This window comes from Corythoichthys intestinalis, chromosome 10, assembly GCF_030265065.1.
Source record: "Corythoichthys intestinalis isolate RoL2023-P3 chromosome 10, ASM3026506v1, whole genome shotgun sequence".
NCBI lineage: Eukaryota > Metazoa > Chordata > Actinopteri > Syngnathiformes > Syngnathidae > Corythoichthys > Corythoichthys intestinalis.
Window position 1 is genome coordinate 39,012,082 of NC_080404.1, and position 23,983 is coordinate 39,036,064.

At 38.8% G+C, this 23,983-nt stretch overlaps 1 protein-coding gene across 5 annotated transcripts in view; it reads right to left on the bottom strand.

The window, feature by feature from the left end:
* The window catches only part of ehbp1 (EH domain binding protein 1), a 490,476-nt gene that overhangs the window by 2,622 nt on the left and 463,871 nt on the right, over positions 1-23,983 (bottom strand). For all 5 annotated transcript variants that reach the window (XM_057847483.1, XM_057847485.1, XM_057847482.1 and 2 more), the window contains 3 exons: positions 19,133-19,232; positions 18,461-18,534; positions 1,157-1,271 (listed from right to left, as the gene is read on the bottom strand). In XM_057847483.1, the coding sequence (XP_057703466.1) occupies positions 1,157-1,271; positions 18,461-18,534; positions 19,133-19,232 (289 nt within the window). The remainder of the gene's footprint in view (positions 1-1,156; positions 1,272-18,460; positions 18,535-19,132; positions 19,233-23,983) is intronic.

Genomic DNA, 23,983 nt, shown 5'->3' on the forward strand with positions numbered 1-23,983 from the left:
CAATATATTTTTTTCTTTTAAATTGCACTGCGAAAACAATCAGTTTTAAAAAAAAAAAAAAAAAAAAAAAAAAAAAAAGCTTTATATGGAAAAACCTAACCGGTTTATTAATGCATTTCTAAAACCTAAAATATAATATATATATCGTCCGCATAATTTTTTAAAAATCCCACTGTGAAAACATCAGTTAAATACCTTTCATGTGAATAGGTTGAGGAATTCAAACATTTGTTTTCAAAAACCGCTAAAGAAACATTTTGAAAATTTCCAATATTAATGTCTGGATTTTAGCAAATTTAAATGGCCATATTTGAACATAACTTAAGTTTTATCAACATACACAACAAATACACACTTGTCAATAGTCTCTTAACTATCCAGGAATGCAAAAAACAAACCTGTCTTAAGACCACTCAACCTCGTCCGTCTAAATAAATAAATATAACTGAAAAAACGTCTTAGTCAGGTAAAACACTACTGCTTTTGTCCACAAGCATAGTGAAACTCAACCATCTCGACTATGATTAATCTATGACTATCTTAAAAAATATCTGCATAGGCTGTAAATAAAAATATTTTTAATTAAATAATGTAGAAAACAAATAAATACATTTTCAATAAATACAAGTAACCAGCCAATCAAACATGCGTCTGAGGGGAATAAAAGGACCGGCACATTCAGCAAGGTGTAAATTTAAGTCTGAACATAATCAAAATTCACTTAAAAATGGTAGGGTCAATTCTATCCTAAAACATATGGGAAGACAATCTAAATTACCTATATAACTGAACTCATATAATGCAAATAAAGTTGCTTAAAAGTTGGTGGGTACAATTTGAGCATCCTGAAAAGTTGCTAGTGTTATGTCCCTACTGTCCCTATGCAAACCTACGCCCTTGTTTCTTGTTAAAATTGTGTTTTAAAAAAAATTACAAAGTAATTTATTAAAGTCGTTGGTTTTCGACACTTTTGGGTGCTGTTGTTTTGCTTAGCAACAGCATTGAAAAATAGATCAAACACAAAGACATACAGTGATGATCATGCTTCGGTGCCATTGACGGTGCTAGATGTCCGATCCACATGAAATGGGATTCATTTGGACCTGTCAGTTCAAATGGATCGGACTACAATGGAGGTCAATGTCCTCAAACTTACTCTTTCTCTTGTGCGTCCAGGTCTCGTACCAGCGCGTCACGCTTGTTGACGAGCAGGACCAGTTCGTCCAGCAGCAGCTGCTCTCGACGCTTCTGCGCTTCCGTCTTCTGCCAATCTGATTCAACGCAAAAGACAAAAATCGTTAAAAGGTGCCGTCGTCTTGTCTGCAGGAAAACGATGAAAGTGGATGGATTTTCTATTTTTGGTGTAACGGAGGACAAAGTTCCAGCAAATAAAATCAAATCTGCTCAACTTGCATTTGACATTTTCCATGAGAAATTTCCCCTCCATATTTGTTTAAGTTTTTATGACAGTTAAATATGGATCGGTTCTGAGTTTTTCCATCAATTTTCCCCAAATAATTCCATTACATTTATCCAAGTTTTCCAATGTTTTAATATAGTTTTTTCCAAGTTATTTTTTCCCCAAAGTTGAAAAGGGAGCTGTTGTCAGTTTTTTTTTTTTTTTTTTAATAAATATTTGGCACAAATTGTGCTAAGTTGCTATATAATTTGACCAATAGCCACTATTTAATTTTACGAAACTTAAGTATTTAAGATGGCTTATTCTTGTTTTTTTTGTACATATTTTCTGCATTTTGTTATGTTGTATTTTAAATGGAATGCAATCTAACAATGTAGTATCATTTAAAGGGAACCTCAGATTTAAAGAGTATTAAGCCACAATTGTTCTCTTTTACTAAAAGATGTTATTAGAAACACATAAAGTATTGCCATTGATCTAAAAATCTATAATATTTAGTACTTGTTTTATGCATGCAATGGAGGCTCGGGGTGATGACGTAGATTGTCACTGTCACTAGACGAACACTACTAGGTTACTCTAATTCAGTGGTTCTTAACCTTGCTAAAGGTACCAAACCCCATACATTTTCCATGTGGATCCCCCCGAAGCCTTCGGAATTAGAAAATCAAGCAATTTTTTTCAAATTCAAAACCAATATATCTAAGCTAGCAAGCTAATAATTGAGCAAATCCCTGTTCAAAATTCGTCTCATTTTGACAGCATGTTTTTTAAACAGGTCAAAATTTAAGACCACGTTGCCAATTGATCTGTTGTTTTCCCTTATACTAAGTGCGAGTCAACCTTCCACTGAGCAAACCATTTCCTCCATCCATCAGATCGAGGACTAGCAGTTAAAAGAAATGGATTGAGCCCGTGAAGAAAACCTGATCTGAAAAGCCATTTTGCCTCGATTTAATAAGCGTACAAAAATAGGACTGCGTTTCTTTACCTTTGCCGAACCCCTTAGACTTACTCACCGAGACCCTGGGGTTCAATCGAACCCAGATTAAGAACCACTGCTCTAATTCCTTCTACACAGTAAGACGTCCAATACAAGCGTACATCGGTTGAAAGCTGCGAGTACTTACTATTTGTGTTGTTATTGAGTCTAGGCATGTGCCGCTAACCAGTTTCAAGGTATACCGTGGTATGAAAACGCACGGTTTCAAAACCGCAAAAAAATTCCTTCATACTGTCCTGAAGGTGCTAGCTATTTATTTATGTACTATAAATGCAGGGAGAAATCCCTCGTTTGCAGCTTCCCCACTGGTTGTTGCTCAGTGTCAGTGAGTCAGCTGTGCTACACGATGGCTGGAGGAGGTGAAACTCCTGAACATTTTTCCCACCATCAAAGAAAATGACATCGCTGGTATGGGAATACTTCAGCTAAAGAAAAGCTACAGACGGCCACGGATTAGAGGAGGAGGGCCAAACGACATGTAAAACATGTTTGCGGAAGGTGGCTGCTAAGGAGGCAATAAATCCAATATGATTTCGCATTTATACAAAATTAAAGGTTAGTAAACACTATCATGAACGTTTCCCACCAGCTGCGAGAGTTAACTCCAGTGTGTTTAGTGTGTCTAGCGGTGGTAAAACGTGTTTTTTTTTCCTCTGGCAATTGTCTGTGTTGAGGAAGACAGCGCGTGTATAATCTAAACATGATACGAGTCATACACACATTCTTTTTATGGAAAATAATTTGATTATTTTTGTTTTGATGATAATGTTAAGCTGTGGCTGTGAGTTTACGCTCATCAAAAGGACTGCATTTATTTTCATTTTATTTAGAATATTTGTTAATTTTTTTTTTTTTTTTTTAATTTATTTTAACTTAACATCATACTTATGTTCCAATTTGCTAGTATGTTTTGAAAAATAAAAATCCTCTTTAATGGAACATTTTTTTTTTTTTTTTTTCCCACGCAGATATCTCAAAGTAACAGATTTTAGAGCTGTAATTGCAATACCGTGATACCGAGAAATCATGATATTTTTTGCTTAAGGTTATCATACCGTTAGAATCTCATACCAACACATGCCTAAGTGAGTCTTTTATTTAGTTCTAATTGCCTAAAAATATTTTTTACACATGTTTCCCTCTCCTACCTTTAAACATTGTGTTTTCTTGTGGTTGCTTTAAAGCAGATTGTTGATCTGTTGACCACATTAGACACGTAGCATATTTGAACCACCCTTATTTGATATTACTACGTTCAATTATTTTCGTAAGGAATCTTTAGTATGTTCTGACTGTATGCATCTCAACAAAACAAGCTGAAAGCGCACGGTGGTACTTTGGGTGTCAAATTAGCCTCTTGTAGGACATTTCGCCAGTGTAATACATTTTGGCAAAACACCGTTTTCTTTTCCTACTCTCGTCTCGTCTCAGCCAGTCTTTCCAGTTCATTTTGCTTTTGCTGTTCGTTTTGTGAAATATCGACAGTGCACATCGACATTGTGTACTCATTAATGTTCCTCTCAGGTTCAAATTGAAAGGGCTGAATAGATGACATGTTTATGTCGCTAGAGTCATACACTGGAAGCCCGGCAGCGTAACCATGTGACGTCATCGCCCTGTAACGTCAACAACAATAGCGACCTACTAGTTAAACTAATTTTACAAATTGTATAAAATGAAAACAAAGAGCGGATTCAAAATTAAATTATTTTAACTCATAATAATGTTTATCTATTAAGAACTACAAGCCTTTCTATCTGTGGATCCCTTTAAAATATTAATACATCAGTTTAAAAAAAAAAATCTAATTTTCCAAAATATTTTAATTTAGCTTTAATTGTGAATATTTTTTAAGGATGGGAACTGAACTAATAATTATTATTTGAGGGTTTTCCTCAATTTTCTTTAAAAAAAAAAAAAAAAAAAAAAAAATCTAATTTAACACAATATATCTATAAAATGTTTGATGCTGCTGCTGCAATGCCTGAATTTTCCCTATGAGGGATCAATAAAGGATTATCTTATACTTGAGGTTTTTTCTATTATTTGTAAAGATTTTTTTTCATTTTTTTGTCATGTTGTTCATAATAGAGGCATTTATGTTAAGGAGTTGTTTGCTGTTCATTTTAAGGGTGGACATGTTTCCTATAAAGTTATATTAAACCAATGCGACCAAATGACTTTGTTTTCCTTTTTAGAGTGTCAAAAAGTCTGTTTTCATTTCATTTCTGCGTACTGTCTATCACCCCGTCGTCATCATCAACAACATGTTGATCAAGAGTGACTTTTTGGAAACAAATAAATAAAATGGTGGGGGCGCGCCACCCTCCTGCCTCCAGAGGGTGAACAGGATGGGGCTCCCGTGAGTTCCCACGGGGGTTCAGGTAGGACCCCCACCCAAATCCCCATCCGCCTGGCTCGGGAGGAGGAAGGTGCATGAGGGGGGCTGTCCACGGGGGATCGCACAGAAAAGACTTCCACACTGTCGAGGCACTAATTCCAAGATTTGATCGTCTCACAAAATTCTCATTCACAATAAAATGAATGAAAATTAATTATAAAATAAACCGGTTGTCCTTGTGCTTCTTGTTTCTATGGCAGTATGTGCGCTTCTGAGCTCTCTCCGGATTGGTCCTCGTCGTCTCTTTGAAGTCAATCACTCAGCCAAGTCAACACACTTCCAATATTTGTCCTTACGCAATCTCTTTCCTCCCTTTTGCTCACTTCAGTTAAAAAAAAAAAAAAAAAAAAGAAAAAGAAAGGGGGCTTCATTAAGTGCCATTGACAGCGATAAACGTCTAATCCATTTAGACTTGGACTGGGAGGGCAAATGGATTGGACGTCTATCGCCGTCAATTAAACCCGATAAAAAGTGCGTGTAGAGCAAGGCTTTATATGTGTGTGTATTGGGAAGGAGTGGGTGTATGGAGCTGTCAATCACACGTCTCCAGGTCCCGCCCCTCTCATTAGGAAGGTAAACAATAAAGAGAGGGGATGAGAGACGTGAGCAGAGCGAGGCAGGCTGGGTAAGCAGACACCCGCCAACAAACACAAACCCCCCCTGGCGAGAGGTTCCACGTAGGGGAAAACCTGGCCCGCTGCTGGCACATATTCAGATGAAGTCTGGCCGTGCACGGTAACCAAGTGAGTCGGCACAAGGCACACAAGAATGCGCTGCTACAATCCCCCCAATGGCTTGGATATTCAACCCCCCCTTAACATTTAATGCATTCAGCCAAGAGAGAAGTGCTCCATACAAGTGAGAAGATGTTGAACTTGCTCCATAAGAAGCAATGCAACTCCGTTTTTTGTCTGTTGCTGGCTGACAAAAGTAGAAGAGACGCAAAAGTTGCTCTGTTGCTTTAAGATGAACCATACATGACACAGCAACATGAGGCAAAAATTTCAGCCAATCAGAAGCTATATTACAAGCCATTACACAGAAGGCATGCAGTCACTGTTCAAAGAGAAAAAAAATGTTTGCTTGTCACACTGTGACAAGGAGAAAGCCTTAGTTTTACCTATTTGAAACCTAATTAAATATATTTAGTTATTTTTTATGAAATTTGGCAGGCTTAGAGATATCCCGATCACAATTTTTTTTCATGTGATTACGAGTCAACTGAGGGGCCGTTTACATGGTGACTCTCGGAGAATACGAAAAATTTCAAATTTGCATTTATATGGGCCGCCTCCATTCGAACAACGTCAAAATTCCGCATGACAACGATGTAGTATTCATGCCAGGCCCTAGGGTGCAGTGCAGATTACAAGGCGACAGCGAATGATGCACTTTGACCCCAACAAGCTCCTCAGCCCGGAAAAAAATATGCCCGCCCACTCGAAGCAATTGCCTTTTTCTTTTGTTCAAAAAGGCACAAAAAAGGAAACATTCAACATATTTAATTTAAAAATATTATTAAAACAGTAAATTAAAGCCGACATTCCACCATATTTGCTGTTTTTAATGTTTAGTAGCACCGCTGCGCACGCCCAATGTGACGTGTATGAGTGCTGATATTATCGGCGTGGTCTCGGGCCGCGGGAGCTTTTGATATTTATACGGAGCAAGCCCCCCTCAACCCCCCGCAATCGAATTCTTCCACTTTGAAGGCAGGATTCAGAATTTTTCGACTTCGCCTTCAGTCTTCGCCGACACTATATGCACGCGAGGCGATTCCGCTACTCAGTCATTGAGTCTTTGTGTCGCAGCGTCGCCATGTAAACTGCCCTTGAGTTTGAGGATCAGCCAATATCTGGTCTCAATCCGATACTTCAGAAATGCTTTAAGGGTGGGGTGGATGCTACCCTACCATTATAGTCGTATAAAAGGGTTACAACGACAGCAGTGGTTTCAACGCAGCGGTTAAAAAAAAAAAAAAAATCCCCAAATCCTGCAAATGAGTTGCACAACACAACATAAGGTAGAAAACAGGTGTTTTCGTCAACGGTGATTATAACAAAAATATTCGTCAAAATTTTTTTTATGACGACAACGAGATAATAATGAGCTAAAAACATGTTTTGGGAGACAAACATAACGAGATGAATGCCAGTTTTTGTCCAACGAGACTGAGACGAAAATGCGCAATCGTTTCCGTCACATATTCACAATGTTTGACATTTTATGTGTAGTTAACCTGTATAGTAGCAGTGTCTGTTTGTGTCACTCATGTGACGTGCTGCATCCCCCTTCCCGACACACCAGTGTGTTGTCTCCAGGTTCCATGCAGGCTTGCACACATGCTAAGATTAGTTTTCTTGGCCAGAGGGAATATGCACTGTTGCTTTGCCTTTAACTCATTTGCTCCCAAAAACGTATAAATACGTTCTATTTTTAATTGTTTCAGTGTCCCAAAGACGTATTTATACGTATTTTGCAGTTTTTTTTTTTTTACAAGCGACATCTCTGGGTTCTGATTCAATTTAGCTCAAAAGCACAAAGCTAAAAATTCATTTTAAAGCAATAAAACTGGCCACTGGATGGCAGTAGCGCATTTGGTAAGAAGCGCAACACGATTCAATGGCAACGAACGGCCGGGCCGCCGGCGGAAGACGACCGAATGGAGAACAACCTAGAGCAGGCCCGGGATGCCAGGCGCTGGACGACCGAGCAGAACGACAGGGACCACCAGTGCAGCGGACGATGCAGTTGAATCCATGCTGCTCGCCGAGCAGACCCCGCAGAGACTAAAAAAAAATCCATCTTTATGAGACAGGCGGCGATGAGGGAAAAGTTTATCCGGCTGTCGTGGCCACAACAGCGTCATCTCTCAGTTATGTGTAAATACATTGTTACTTTGCTATCAAAGCTCTATTTGTCTTGTTGTTTATTTTATGTTGCAAAAGGAAAACATTATTCAGATGTTTTTTTCGGATGTAACTAAAGCAAAAAATAGTTGTGCTAAAGTCAAAGTTATGTTTGAAATGTATGCTTTCACAAAAAGCTCAATTTCTCAGTTTTTTCATCAGAAATTAGAAAATTGCTCAAACTAAGCTATTTTCTAATGCTGATTTCTAAAAAAATGGAAAAAGATATGAACTTACTTTTTTTCCTGCTGAAAGAAGAGAGTCTAATCTTTCTTTTGGTGGGTTCCATGTTTATATAGCAATAGAACAGAATTTTCTGTGGGCCTTGCAAAATCAGTCAAAATCCAGTAAAACGACCGGGAGCGAGGGGGGTTGCACCAGTGAAAATGGCTGGGAGTGAATGAGTTAATTTCTTGGGTCCAAAAAACACGTGTCATTAACTAGGGATTAACGAAAATTGGCATTCGTCTTGTTATGTTTTAGTCTCCCAAAACACGGTTTTAGCTTGTTATCGTCTCATCATCGTTATGAAAAAAGTGTTGAAGAAATATATTCGTTGTCGAAATCAACACTGTTCATCATACAGCACTGTACATCATACAGTTGCAAACCTCAACTGTCCAACTTCTTCCCCGTTCATCTGATGTTCGAACCAATTAGGAGAACGAGGCGGCAACTGCAGATGTGCTTGAATACAACGTCGGAGTGCAAAGCGGTTCTTGTAGATAGGTCAATTTCTAAATTTCGGAAATAAGCTTCATTTCCTTACAGGGGAAACATTTTTTTGTTTGTTTCTTTTGGGAACACATACATAATACCGTGGCTTAATGGATTGGTCGCACTCTGATGGTGAGCCAATCTGCGGAAAGAGGCGGGCATTGCAGACATGACCGAGAAGCGGCTATCTGGTTGAATACTGCGGAGAAATGCAAAGATAAGTCAATTTCCCAAGTTTTCTCTGAAATACTCTTCATTTTCTCATGAACAGAGTTGCAAAGTACATCACTAAAAGCGTTTTTCCCGACAAACGACGTTTTTGCGAGTGTGACGAGAAGAACTATCCTTCAGTCAGCAGCCATATATTTTGAAGGTTCATCCCATGAAGGAAGGTCTTGATTGAATCTTTCCCAGATTGATATGTGAAATTTATTTGTAGCAGACATATGGAACAATCAATCTGGTTTGCCAGGTTACAAATCCATATGCTAACACTTTGTGTTTGTTCAGTGACAATAGTCAAGAACTAAAAAGCATTTTATTGTCATTCCTTTCTTGATATTTTTTTTGCATCAACAATGCTTAATCTCGCACTGTTAACGCACATGTGTACGAAGCCCCAAACAAGCAATAGAAGTTGACGGAAAAAAAGACGAGAAGGCGTGAAATCATCGAAATGTTGCCAAAAAATGTGACAATTTCAGCTAGATGGATATTTACGGCCGCGCAAAACACACGGCGACATCATGAAAAGTCGCCGATGCGATCGCCATCCCTAGTGAAGCTAATCAATGGAGGCCGAGGCGTCGCCCTACTGCCTTACAAACCCCAAATAGATTTACAAACTGTGTGTGTATGCGGGGATAAGCTCCTGCATAGGATTACATATTGATTTTAAACATATAAAAAAATAAAGCTTATCATATCAAAGCGTAACAGGGAAAACTCTGGGACCCGACTATGCATAAATCCCTTTTAGATGCTGAGAGGGCGAACAACACGCACGCACGCACACACCCAGGTGTGAATGTGTAAGCAGATAAAGAGGCCGTAGTGGATCAATTTTGCCGAGGTGAGATGAGAGCATGGCATACAGATGGCATTTCCGCTGCTGGCATCGTACCAACAGACGCTGTTATCAACGCCAACAAAATGCCTGGGAAGGCTGGCAGTGAATGATCATGTGTCGCGGTCATTGACGGCGATAGACGCCCGATCCATTCGAACAGGGAGCCGATGAGTTGTTGCCAAAAATGACTGCCTCCTTGAACAGCCAGTGAATGTATTTGTCTCTATTTTTAATGTATTTCTGCTGAGTCAGTCAGAGCTCGGGTTGGGCGATTACAGTAATTTTTGGACTATAAGCTGCTACTTCTTCCCTCTTATTTTGAATCCTGCGGTTTATAGTCCATTGTGGCTTATTTATTGATTAATTTGGGTTAATAGTAGAGTTGGGAATCTTTGGGTACCTAACGATTCTCTTACGATTACGATTCAGAGGCTAAGATTCGATTATAAATCGATTATTGATGTCACCCGCCCGCTTTTAATGTTTTGTACATTCGTTCCAATATAAATTTTAAAAATCCTATTAGGCTAAACCAAACTAATATTTCAGTATCAAGTTAACATTTAAAACATTAAATAAAATACTAAAGTCCCCATTCTGTATCAGCAGCTTTAAACTACACTCAATTAATTTAATCGTGTGACTCAACCGTTAAAGTTGATAAAATTGCTCCCGTTATTCCATAAATTCCCTTCTGTCTACTTAAAGCATGTTTAAAACTGTTTCATGATTTAAAGATAGATTCAAGTCAAGATTTTGCAGATTTAGGATTACTTTAGATAAAAAGTGAATTACGTTCGCTATATCAGAGCCTTCTAGAGAAGTATACTGCTTTAAGATGGTTGTTTACAACGCGGCAACTATTAAACGGCAAGTCTGTCACTTTGCATCTAATTCTACATATATGTGATATCTACTATAGCCGTATGTGGGCGTATGTTTGTAGCAACTAGCAACTGGCCGTTGTTTGAACCAGCTGTCGGCCACAGTCAGGTATTTTTATTTCTATATCTAACGGCATAATTTGAACATGATATTTGCTCTCGGTCCGTTCCGCATTGCGTCCCGAAGACCACGCTGACTGTGTTTTAGTTCTGCTTTACCTGGTATATTTCAATAATTGGAATTTGGATGTTTGTGAATCGTTCTCGAATCTTCCATGGCCGAACCGCGAATAATCTAAGAATCAGAAATTTCGCACACCTCTAGTTAATAGGTAACACAATCTGACGGCAGCGCCATAACACTGCCATAAGACGGTCATAATTATGACGTGACACTATCATGGGCATTTTCTGAATGCTTAAGACAGATTTCATTAAGTATCATCTGGGAAATTATTTCACTAACTCATGACTTATGTCCAGCTAGGAGCTTTTACATCCATTCAAAAGTGAGTAAATTTTCCGGATGACATAAAATGTCATCCGTCATAAGCATTCATTAATGCTAATGGTAGTGTCATGTCATAATTATGATGGTCTTATGATAGTTTTATGGCGCCACTGTCAAATAAAGTGTTACCAAATACCATAGCTAGCAATTAATGAAACAACTGGAACAGTTTCTGAATAAATAATTAGCACAGAACATGAATTTTGATTGGTATTTACATTTGTAGCACTGCAATGCATGCTAGGGGGCATGTTGGATGACAATAGTATTGACAGCAGGTGGCAGCAGAGGTTGACTGTCTCCACCAAGGTAGCAGTGATGGCCAAATGAAGCTTCTTGAAGCAATGAAACTTTGCAGCCAATTGGTTCAAAGCTTCAAGGTTCATTTGGTCTAAGACAGTCTTATGATACACTGTCAGTTTTACCGGTTAATCTTTTTTAGTGTAAATATCCCATAATACAGTGAGGACAGCTGCGATATATAGTCCAGTGCGGCTTATCTATGAACATTTTCACGTCAAATTTGGTGGGTGGCAGCTTGTAGTCCGAAAATTACGGTATTCAAAAACATGAAAAAACAGACTGAGAGCTGTCAAAATACAGGTGCTACTCAGGTTACTAGTGATTTCCGTTCTTATGCTGGCGACGTAATCCGAATTTCCGTGTAAATCAGAATGAACCCTCATCTTTGTGTGCGCAAATACGTTCTTTTTCGTGTGTACATGCGCTCTTAGTCGCGTGCGGAAGTACTACCTGATCAATGCTTCATGCGCCAAAATAAAAGCATGTAGCGCAAAACAAAAAGTCAACATTATAATCAAATACAGATTTCATAAAAAAGGTCAAAACAGTCATATTGATAAAATAAAGTAAGAAATAAGATACTGTCAGGTACAATAAGGTACTGTTTACGTGACAAAAAAAAAAAACGACTGGAGACAAAATGGCGAACGAGACTCTAGCGTAGTAAAGTCGAAATCACGTAAGTTGGGTACGTCGTAACCCGGGCACTACCTGTACTCAAGTCTTTAAATGCACTGCTAATGCCACAACATTGTTATGTGCATTTCACTAATTAATATGTTCTCAGACATCTTTCTCAATCTGGGTACTGCATATGCAATACTCGGACAGTTACATTATAGCATTTTTGCACTTTTACATCAATATTTACGCATATCATATCAAGTCTGCCTTAAGTATGAAGTATTATATGCCTCCTAGTCTGAGTACTGTAAATTGTCATATACGCAGTGTTATATGAAAACGAAATCACCACACGCTGCTGTCACTTAGGCTAGGTTCATACCGCATGTCTTAATGCACAATTCCGCAAAATTTTTGTCATGTTTTTTTGGCGTGCCCGTTCAGACTGCCTTTGTCCATTGAGCCCGTTCAAGTATTACTCATGCGCACTAATTCACAGTACGCGCTGGGCATCAAAACAAAGGACTACACAACTGGCTCTACGTCATTCTAGGGTTATCATATTTTGAGTTCCAAAAATAGGACACAAATAACAGACATACATAATCCCCGTTTAGTCTTATATTCGCCTTATTGTACGTTTGCGTCTTTTTTATGTAGTGCACGGTATGGCCTAGCTTTAAATCTTGTTAAACTCTGCACAATGACAATAAATGCTTTCTATTCTATTCTAACTGTTGATGGCGAAACATTTTAGGACGACTTCGAAGATCAGCCGTGAGATTTTTAATGGATCTTATGTGGTGGGTGGAATATATATATATTTTTTTGCTATTTTATAAAATGACAAAATCTGCACTTTTACTGCAAATAATGCACATTTCATTTAGTTATTTACAAAAAATGATTGCGTGATCGAGTGAATTTCTAATGAATTCCTATTTTTGGCATTCTATTTAATTTGTGTATTATTTACTTGTAAATTACTGTCATGTTGGGTTTGCTCATCCAAATGACGACCATGAAAAGTGCCGTTTTCGAGTGGCATTTCATCTTGTTTACTTTGAATATTAATGAAATGTACTGGTGCACGGTAATTATTGGTCCGATAATTATCGGTCCGATAATAGGAATTATGACGTCATCCCAATAAATCTAATAACATTATTAATAGGACCGATTATATGTACTGTGCTGGCTGGTCTGGAAATCAGTTGACCATTTGCGGGGCATTGCTGCCACCTGCTGGTTCGAATAATTCGCTGCATCTATAATTTGTTCCACAAACTCATTCACTTTACACAGTGCTGTGTCTAGCGGTAGCACTGACAATCGTGAATGCTTTCTGTTACTTACGTTTCCGCCTTGGAATTATATGTAAGTATTTTTTTACTACAACATATGGATGTGCAATATATGTTTACTTTGGTGGTGAAGGGTCATATGTACAGAACTTCCTAAGTTGTAAAGCTAGTGGGTTCACTAACTGCCGTTTATATTGATTATTATAAGGCAAGCTATTAATCCATTTTGTTCTACCATATTTTTGTTATGAGGAATGAGTGATAAACCTTACTATATAATGTTTGCATTTTACAGTGTTAGTTATAAGTTAGTAAGTTACTGAGAGGCCTTTTGGTTATTGATAGGCTTGCTGACCTAACCTGTCTCCCAGGTTAAGAAAGTTGTTTCATGGACCAAGACCACAATAGTTTTCTGTAGCACCAAATATTTTTATCTGATGACAAAGCACAATACCTGTTGGGTTTATGTTTTAGTTCAGTGCTCATTGTTCAGGAAACACATCTTCAATTATATTGACTAATTTATTGTGATTGACTCAAATTATATTTATTAAAAAAATATATATATTTATTTGAAGTCAAGATATTCTTGTCTTTGTTTTGTTCATTATAATAATGTTCATGTCATTATGAAAATTCTGGTGAGTGAGGTCAAAGGCAAATGTATGTTGAATCCACCATTATTATTATTATTATTTTTTTTAACCTCCAGGTGTTCAAAAACCCGGGTGAATACACATTTTAAAAATGATACATTTATTATCGGTTATCGATATCGGTATCGGCTTTGAGGAGCAGGAAGTTATCGATATCGGTATCTGTTTCAAAAAATGGATATCGTGCACCTCTAATGAAATGCTGAACTACCCTCTAGTTTCTGAAGTTTTCAGTCAAGAGTTTTTTTTGTAAATAAACTATCAGAAAACAATGTAAAACTCAAGTTGGGAAAAAAACGATTGCGAAAAATAATCGAGAACTGACAACATAAAAAATGACATTTTTTGCCAGATCACATAGCCACGCTCTTGTATGTGTGTGTTTTTGTGTATTTAAGTTGTGTTTGCATGTGATTGCCTTGCCAACCAAATGGACAATCACTCGCACGCCTGACGAAGCGCCGAATAAGAGTCACACACCTTTAAGCAATAACTAAAACAGAAGTCGGCGCGCTCTCTCGCTCCTTGCTCGACTATGCATGTCTTCTCCCCCTTCGCGGCCCTTCCCACTCCTGCTCTCTTGCTAATTACAATTGATTTATGATGGAGCAGGTAGCTTATCAGTGAAATGACAATGGTCGCACAGAGGCTGCGGAGGGAAGCGCTGCTCTTATTTGCGGGTGTTCAATGTCGAATCGCAAAATCAATTAGCATTGATTGGCCGAAGGTTCATTTTGCCAAAGAGGACGCCATCGAAAGGGATTAAACTTTCCCCCGACATCCCCCTTCCACAACTTTGATACGACACAATAGCAACAGAGGTGGGATGCTTAACGCGCTTCGGGTAATAAAAAGCGTGCCGCGGCTCCGCAATCGGGCATCGGCTAGTCGGGCCTGACAGATAGCATTGATCACATATCAGCCGGCCAAATCCGTAGCCGGACTGCATCTTAATCCTCATCATATAATTAACTCATTGGCTGCCAGTGACGGCGATAGACGTCTAATCCATTTGAAGTGAGACGGCTGGCAGTCAATGAGTTAACATCAATGATAGACGAGTAAATTGTGTATCATTCATTCAAACAATCTTCAATTTCAATCCAAGACCTAAACTAGCCAGAAACGTGAGCTGTCAGCATTTTTTGTTTCATTTAACGATAAGAAATCAGCCAAGATTTCTTTGATTTACAATTTTCAAACTGATGCTTACACTACAAAATGAAATTTCAAAGTATAGGCTTGAAGCGTAACGGTTTTGAATAGTTCCGCGAGAGCAAGCTAGACTTCACTATCAGATGACGGGACACGTGGCTCGGGATCGATTCGTAGGGGGCCTATTTTCAAAAACTCTTGAAAATACTTTGAAAACCAAAGCCGCTAGTGACCTAAAACCAAAACAGGCACCTCCCTTAGGCATATATGAGTTGCCATGAACCACATCACAAAAAAATTCAAAGTCATTCCCAAATAAAATCCCGATTCATTATTTTTTGTACAAGTGTAACAAAACTTAAAATGGCTATAAAATTCTCAAATTTTACGCTCGATGCACAAAAATCATCAAATGTAGAGATAATCACCTATATTTTCAGGATCAATAGCAAAATTTAACATCATTTAAGTTTTGCCCGAAATAGCGACTTACATTTTTTTTAATTTAGTGCAATTTTCAACAGCTAACAAATCACTGAATGTTCACATCCAAAACTTAATACTTGAAGAAAGCATGCAGAACATCTTCATTTTACTCAAAAAAGCAAATTTTGCATTTTCCTATATACAGTCCCTGACAAAAGTCACCAAACTTCATTGTTTTGTGGCAAAAGGTGGATTTTTTCAGATGAATCTTCCATTGAATTACACCACAGTCGACGCAAATATTGCAGGAGACCTACTGGAGCCCGCGTGGATCCGAGATTTACTAAGAAAACAGTGAAGTTTGGTGGTGTTAAAATCATAGTCTAGGGTTACATCCAGTATGGGAGTGTGCGAGAAATCTGCAGGGTGAAAGGCAACATAAATAGTCCGAAATATCAACAAATCTTAGGAATGTAAGAGGCAGCTAACCATAAAAAGGTACAAATTCTGCAGCAGGATGGTGCTCCATCGCATACTTCAATCTCTCCCTCAAAGTTCCTCAAGGCAGAGAAGATCAAGATCCTGCAGGACTGGCCAGCCCAGTCACCAGACATGAACAGGATGAAAGAGGAAGCATGGAAGACGAAACCCAAGAATGTTGATGAACTCAGGGAGGCATGCATGACTGCTTTCTTTGATGTTCCTGATGACTTCATCAATAAATTGTATGAATCCTTGCCGAACCGCATGGACACAGTCCTTCAAGCCCATGGAAGTCATACAAAATATTAAATTTGTGAAATCCAAATTTGGATCTCACAGCACCACTACTTAATTCGCTTATGTTGTGTAACATATTTTTGTATTAGAAGTACATTTTTGGTTCAATTTTTACACTACTTTCTGTAGGCGACAAAACTTTTGTCTTGCCAAAATTTGACCTTTATGTCTTCATTAAATGATAGATCTTTTTTCAGTGAAATACAACATCATTTGGGAAGGTCTTAGCTTTCACATGAGCCATTTCTGAAACCAATTGAATAATTAAAAGTCAGGTTATTAGCAATTATTTCTACAAAATGGCTAAGCGACAAGACTTTTGTCAGGGACTGTATTTTGGACATCGACATTTATTAAACTGGAGAAACTCCATACAGGACTTACAGTAATAGGTAATCCTACAAGTAAAACATTGCCTTTTTTACATTCAGTACGTATGTTACGTTATACGCCAATTTTATTTATTTATTTATTTTGATGGATGGGCCATATTCTAAAACCTCGTAGATAACGACATCACCAAAACACGGAAATCAAGCAAATCAGTGCAGCGCAGTTGCTCCAACCAGGGGATACAATTTGTGACGGGGGTAAGTTGGCACGACACCTGCGGGTGTACCATATTCAATGGATGACAATCTAAATATTCTTTTAAGTTAATTTTATTGCTGACACTGCGTTTCGGGGTCAACAACATGTTGTGCCCCCCCTGCCCCAAAAGTCAAACTCCGCCTATGTCTACGACCATGGAGGAAGTCGGCGTGATGTCATGATGACGTCACCTCGCTTAGCAACGTGTTGCCATTTTGTAAAGGGGGAACGCACAGCTAAACATTCCATAGACCAACGTCTGAAATTAATATATTTCAGGTGTGTTTTGCGTCTTTTTTCCTAAAAACGTCTTAAACGTGGCTTACTATTATCACGAGTCACTGTCGACAGACGCGAGGAGGCGAAGCACTTTAAAACTAGCGTTTATTAGCTTACAAAGCTGCTGATACAAAGTCGCAGCTGATAGCTGGATAAACAAAGGAATGGCCTGCAGTGGAGTTCGGAAAAATCTACAACTACCTAATAAAGTCACCCAGTAAGTTGACCTTTATCATTTACGTGGAATATGTACTGTGTGGAACTGAGAAAATTGGTAGCATATACAGTTGATTATTTCTGCCGTAACCGGTAATTCGCATCCAAGCGTCATTTAGCAGTGAGCACGTCACAACAAAATAACCAATTCCCACCAGGCCAATAATATACCGATTGACTAATCAGTGCAGTTCAGGGCAAAAGAAAAATAACGCTTTGTGAGTTGCCGGTTGCGGTAATAATAACCACTGCCTAGTCTATTGAATTCAAGCAGCTAATTGGGGCAAAAATTAAAGTTTACTCACCAGTAATAAAATGACGGCTGCAAACGTAAATGTGCTTGGATTTAGGTTCCCACAGGCGAAAATAGTCCACGGAACCGTCTTCTTTTACTGTTCCTCGATTAATTGCTCTCAGCCATTTGTTTCTCCTTTTCTTCTCACGTGGAAGACTGAAGAACTTAAAATACGGCTCCGAACTCTTCCTTGTGTGACAACCCGCAACACAGCAACTTTTAGTCATTCCGACGGAAAAAAGCCCGCAAATAAAATGAAAGTTAAACGCGTTTGTATTACAGTGCACGACAGAGCAACTGTTTGTGACTCGTCTTTTGCCCCATTGTCAATATGGCGACGCTTTGTTGTGGCTGGTGACGTCATGAAATGCCCGGATGTCCGACTTCCTCTATAAGCTGTGGTGCAATGTCTCGTCAACTGAAAGTGAAGTCTATGGATTGATTATCTCAGTTTTCTACTCTTCTCACTATGGAGGCTGAGGAATTGCATACGAAATGGGCTAAACTGCTTCAAACAGATCACACAACTTGACAAAATCAAAATTGGTGAGAAAATCATGCACCAAGCCTGTACTATCAGTTCGAAAATCAAACCAATTTTAGTTGATTTCAATTCGTTAAATGAACCGAAAAATACAAACATCTGTCGTTGATTGCCAATTTAATTTTGTATTTGGAATGGAAAACTTAATGAATAATCCACGGACACGTTTTGACACAAAATCAAAGCCTCCAAAAGTGCGACCACATGAACAATCAGCAGATCTCCAGTGCCGTTTTCTTCACTTCCGTGAAGAAAAATGCCAAATGTGTTCAATCATGGAACTTTCCGATACGTTTGACGCTCCATCAGGACAAGCTTTGCGTCTAGCGACACCCAAAGGCGAACTCTCAATCTGTGTGTGTGCGTGTGTTACCTTCAATGGCCAACATGGCTCTGAGCTCTCTGTTGAGCAGTTCGAAACGTCTCTCCAGGTCGTGCTCTTTTTCCCTGCAGGCGGGAGGGAGGAGCAAAGTTCATCAATATGTTAATGACTAAATCATTACGGCAGGACGCCCACATAAACAAACATCGATCGGCACACTCGCCGGAACCTTCTCACACTTTTAATCTAGTGTCGCACACACATCGCCACCACCTCCAGTCTGCGTGTGTGTGTGTGTGAAATGACATCACGGCAGGTGTGTGTGTGGCACAAATTCAATTCTTTCCTCTTTCAGCCATATTAAAAAATGAGCCCTAATAGAATTTGTCCTTGACGCTCGTCTTTCCCGTACAAAGAGGGACCACAAAGGCCTCATAATAAGCCCTTCTGTCAATTGGCCACTTTAAAGGGCCCCCTCGTCCCCCCACTCTTTGCTCGTGATATAATGTGATTAGGAATACTTCAATCTCGCCGCCCGCACGCTTCCACATCCTCGCCAATATGTGTGTGTGTGAGTGGACCAGGCTAGCATGCACATACGCCTACATGCGGTATACACACACACACACACACACACACAGGAGCAATAGACGCATATAACGCGCACATTTCTATTGATTTCATGTCAATCAATGAGAGAGTAAGTAAGCGAAGTGAACATACAGTAGAGAGAGTTGGTTCTGTCGTCTGATGAGGGCATTCTTCTTGTTGACTAGCATGAACCACTCCTGCATCATGGCCTCCTCCTCCTCCTTGTTGTTGCCTGTGCACACACATATACACAAAAAAAACATTAGACGCGTAAACACACCATGCTACATTTTTGACCATTAGCAATCACGTAATTTCGATTAAAGTATCTGATTTGATTGAAAAAGGTTGTTTGACTATGATTAATTTAGGGCAGCAGCGATCGAATATTTTAGTAATCGAGTAATCGACTGAAAATTCTTTCGATTAATCGAGTAATCGGATAAAACATATTTTTAGGTGAAGAGCAATTATAAATATACATGAGAAAACAAGACATTTCATCTAATATTGAAGCATTTTCAGTCAGTGTCTTTATTTTCGATGTACATTGTCGAAAACAGCGAACAATTACATCTCAGATGTAACTAGAATAAAAAATAAAGACTAATTCACTGCTTAACTCAAAAAACTTAAAAAATATACATATAGTGGGGCAAATAAGTATTTAGTCAACCACTAATTGTGCAAGTTCTCCCACTTGAAAATATTAGAGAGGCCTGTAATTGTCAACATGGGTAACCCTCAACCATGAGAGACAGAATGTGGAAAAAAAAAACAGAAAATTGTTCGATCATTGTTTGATTTTTAAAGAATTTATTTGCAAATCATGGTGGAAAATAAGTATTTGGTCAATACCAAAAGTTCATCTCAATACTTTGTTATGTACCCTTTGTTGGAAATAACAGAGGCCAAACGTTTTCTGTAACTCTTCACAAGCTTTTCACACACTGTTGCTGGTATTTTGGCACATTCCTCCATGCAGATCTCCTCTAGAGCAGTGATGTTTTGGGGCTGTCGTTGGGCGACACAGACTTTCAACTCCCTCCACAGATTTTCTATGGGGTTGAGATCTGGAGACGGGCTAGGCCACTCCAGGACCTTGAAATGCTTCTTACGAAGCCACTCCTTTGTTGCCCTGGCTGTGTGTTTGGGATCATTGTCATGCTGAAAGACCCAGCCACGTCTCATCTTCAATGCCCTTGTTGATGGAAGGAGATTTTCACTCAAAATCTCTCAATACATGGCCCCATTCATTCTTTCCTTTACACAGATCTTTCGTCCTGGTCCCTTTGCAGAAAAAAAGTCCAAAAGCATGATGTTTCCATCCCCATGCTTCACAGTGAATATGGTGTTCTTCGGATGCAATTCAGTATTCTTTCTCCTCCAAACACGAGAACCTGTGTTTCTACCAAAAAGTTCTATTTTGGTTTCATCTGACCATAACACATTCTCCCAGTCCTCTTCTGGATCATCCAAATGCTCTTTAGAGAACCGCAGACGGGCCTGGACGTGTACATTCTTCAGCAGGGGGACACGTCTGGTATTGCAGGATTTGAGTCCCTGGCGGCGCATTGTGTTACTGATAGTAGCCGTTGTTACTGTGGTCCCAGCGCTCTGTAGGTCATTCACTAGGTCCCCCTGTGTGGTTCTGGGATTTTTGCTCACCGTTCTTGTTATCATTTTGACGCCAATGGGTGAGATATTGCATGGAGCCCCATATCGAGGGAGATTATCAGTCTTGTATGTCTTCCATTTTCTAATAATTGCTCCCACATTTGATTTCTTTACACCAAGCGTTTTACCTATTGCAGATTCAGTCTTCCCGGCCTGGTGCAAGTCTACAATTTTGTCTCCGGTGTCCTTCGACAGCTCTTTGGTCTTGGCCATAGTGGAGTTTGGAGTGTGACTGACTGAAGTTGTGGACAGGTGTCTTTTATACCGATAATGAGTTAAAACAGGTGCCATTAATACAGGTAACGAGTGGAGCCTCGTTAGAAGTTAGACCTCTTTGACAGCCAGAAATCTTGCTTGTTTGTAGGTAACCAAATACTTATTTTCCACTCTAATTTGGAAATAAATTCTTTAAAAATCAAACAATGTGATTTTCAGTTTTTTTTTTCCACGTTCTGTCTGTCATGGTTGAGGTTTACAACCCATGTTGACAATTACAGGCCTCTCTAATCTTTTCAAGTAGGAGAACTTGCACAATTGGTGGTTGACTAAATACTTATTTGCCCCACTGTATATATATATATATATATATATATATATATTTCTTACCTAAAAATGCCATTACGCTTGATAACACACATCACTTAAAAGTTAGATGTTTTTCCCACGTGTTTCAATTGAATTTCCATTTTTGTCAAGCTATTTTTAAGTTCTAGTTAAGTTTTAAGTTAGTCTAAACTAAGTCCTGATAGGATTTTGAGTTTTTGCAGTGTTCAAAATAAATGTATAATACCTGATGAATTGGAGCACATTAGGGACAAGTGCTACTTGGTGTTTTATCCAGCAATGACTACTGAGCTAAAATTGACAGTTAGCATGATTAAGTTTTTATTTTACACCCTCATCACTCTACAGCGCGATGTTTTCACAGATTAAACAAAGCCTGTATGTAAGACACGTTAGCCACGCATCGACAGTGGTCATAATTAATAGAAACCTAGCCCTTCACAGGGCTAACGTTACGTGAGCGAGTGACAGTAACGTTAATCTTATCTATTAGCGCTTAGAAGTCTACAGCTTTAAGATGGCGGCTGTTTACTAACGCCGCTGACTGTCATTTTGATCTATTTCCACATACATGTGATCTCTATGAGACGCATCAGACGCTACCTGCTACCACTGTAGCATCATGCGGGCTAGTTTTTAGCAACGTCGGGATTGTTTGTAGCAGCTGTCGGCTGCAGTAAGTTTTTTTTTTTTTTTAATTGCTTCTTCCTCTACGCACGTGACATCAGCGCGTTGTCCGGCATTAAAAGTAGTCCAGGCAAAACGTGATGCTTAGAGCTGTCAAAAAGAAACAATTACTCGAGGTGAATAAAATTACTCGGATCAGTTTTTAAACTCGAGTTACTCGAGTTGCTCAAGTATTCGTTTCAGCTCTAGATTAATTATATAATGGCTGCCATTGATGATTATGTTTCAGTGTCATTGACGACAAATAATCACCGACAGCCCGATGATTAGACGTCTATCGCTGTCCAAACCAGGCAATGAGTTACCGTAATTTCTGCACTATAAGGCACATCTAAAAGCATTAAATTTTCTCAAAAGCCGACGGTGCGCCTTATTATCCAGTGCGCCTTACTGGTCCTTCTAAAAAAATTAGCATATTGTGATAAAGTTCATTATTTTCTGTAATGTACTGATAAACATTAGACTTGCAAATATTTTAGGTTCATTACACACAACTGAAGTAGTTCAAGCCTTTCATTGTTTTAATATTGATGATTTTGGTAAAAACGTCAAGAAAAAAACAAAAATTCCTCTCTCAAAAAATTAGCATATTTCATCCGACCAATACAAAAAAGTGTTTTTTAATACAAAAAAAGTCAACCTCCAATTGATTCTATCAGCTATCCACTCAAGACAACTCAAGAGCGAATAAAGGATTATCAAATTTGCAGAATGTTTGTTATATGAAACTGAAGAGGTGATTACATTTAATGAGGGTCAGAATTAGGGGGATGCTTTGAATTTGGCGGCTTAGGCGGAATATATTTTGAGCTTTTGGTTTGCATCTGTTTTCATTCTTTTTGAGAACACTTCATCTGACTTTTTTTTTCCATTTTAAAATGGACCACTTCAAAGACTCTGAGTGGTCGCTTACGGACCACGACCCACACGTTGTGAACCCGTCACTCAAGCGAGCGTGTAAGGCTTATTTACATTAAATAAAAGAAGCGAGGTCATTATAGATCTCAATATTTGCCCCACTTTGTCCTAAATAGTAAAGCTGCAGATTTTATTCAGGGCTGACACAAAAGGCGTGTGTGTATATTGGCGCCGGTGTGATGTCATTCTATTACAGGCGGAGGGATATTAAAGTCGGGATTTAGCGCTGTTCTGGATTACAGTAGTCAACTTTCAAACGGACGCCGGCGGCAGGATGAAGGCGGGTCAGCGTGCCGCCTGCCACTCCAATAAAACAAGCAAATAATCACGGCAAATATTAAGCTCCTGTGACATTGTGGCGGCCTGCGAGACGAACGCCGCAGGGGATTAGAAATATCCCACACACGCACACACCCAACGCTTGGCAAGCAGAGGCAGCTTTTTATTTTTGAGGGAGGACGCGAGGTAAGGAAGAGGCCGGACAGAACGCAATAGCAATTTGAGGGTTTCAAACCTTCGATTAGCGGTAATACTTTCATGCAAAATTTATTATTGTTTTCACTGCATTCATTTAACTAGTTGGCTGCCATTGACAGCGTTAGACAACCCAACCCATTTTGACTGGGAGGGTCCAGTAAGCTGTTAAAAGTACCTTATTGGCCCGAATATAAGATGGCCCTGATTATAAGACCACACCCTCTTTTTCAAGACTCAAGTTTGAAAATAGACTTTTTGAACACCAAATTAATTCTTATACAGAAAATAATTACAGTACATCTGAAACAAATGATTATAACAATATATTTGAAAGAAAAAGTATTTTATTTTGCCTCATTCAAATCTTAATATACGAACATTTAAATAAGTAAACTAAAGTGCAATCACATTCGTAAATGAATGGATTCTGTTTTTTTTAAATTTAAATAAACCAATCTATTATGATAAAACAACAAAACTGCAATAACTGCATTAACCATCAAAGTGAAGTCTAACTGTAACTGTAGTCTTGAAACAAATCTGAATAAGGAAAAACACTGTAATAAAATAATGCAAACTGGTCAACTTCAGAGTAGCTGAGATCTCTCATGACAGAACATCGCTTCAATGATATCTGGCGCCATCTAGTGTCGTGAATGG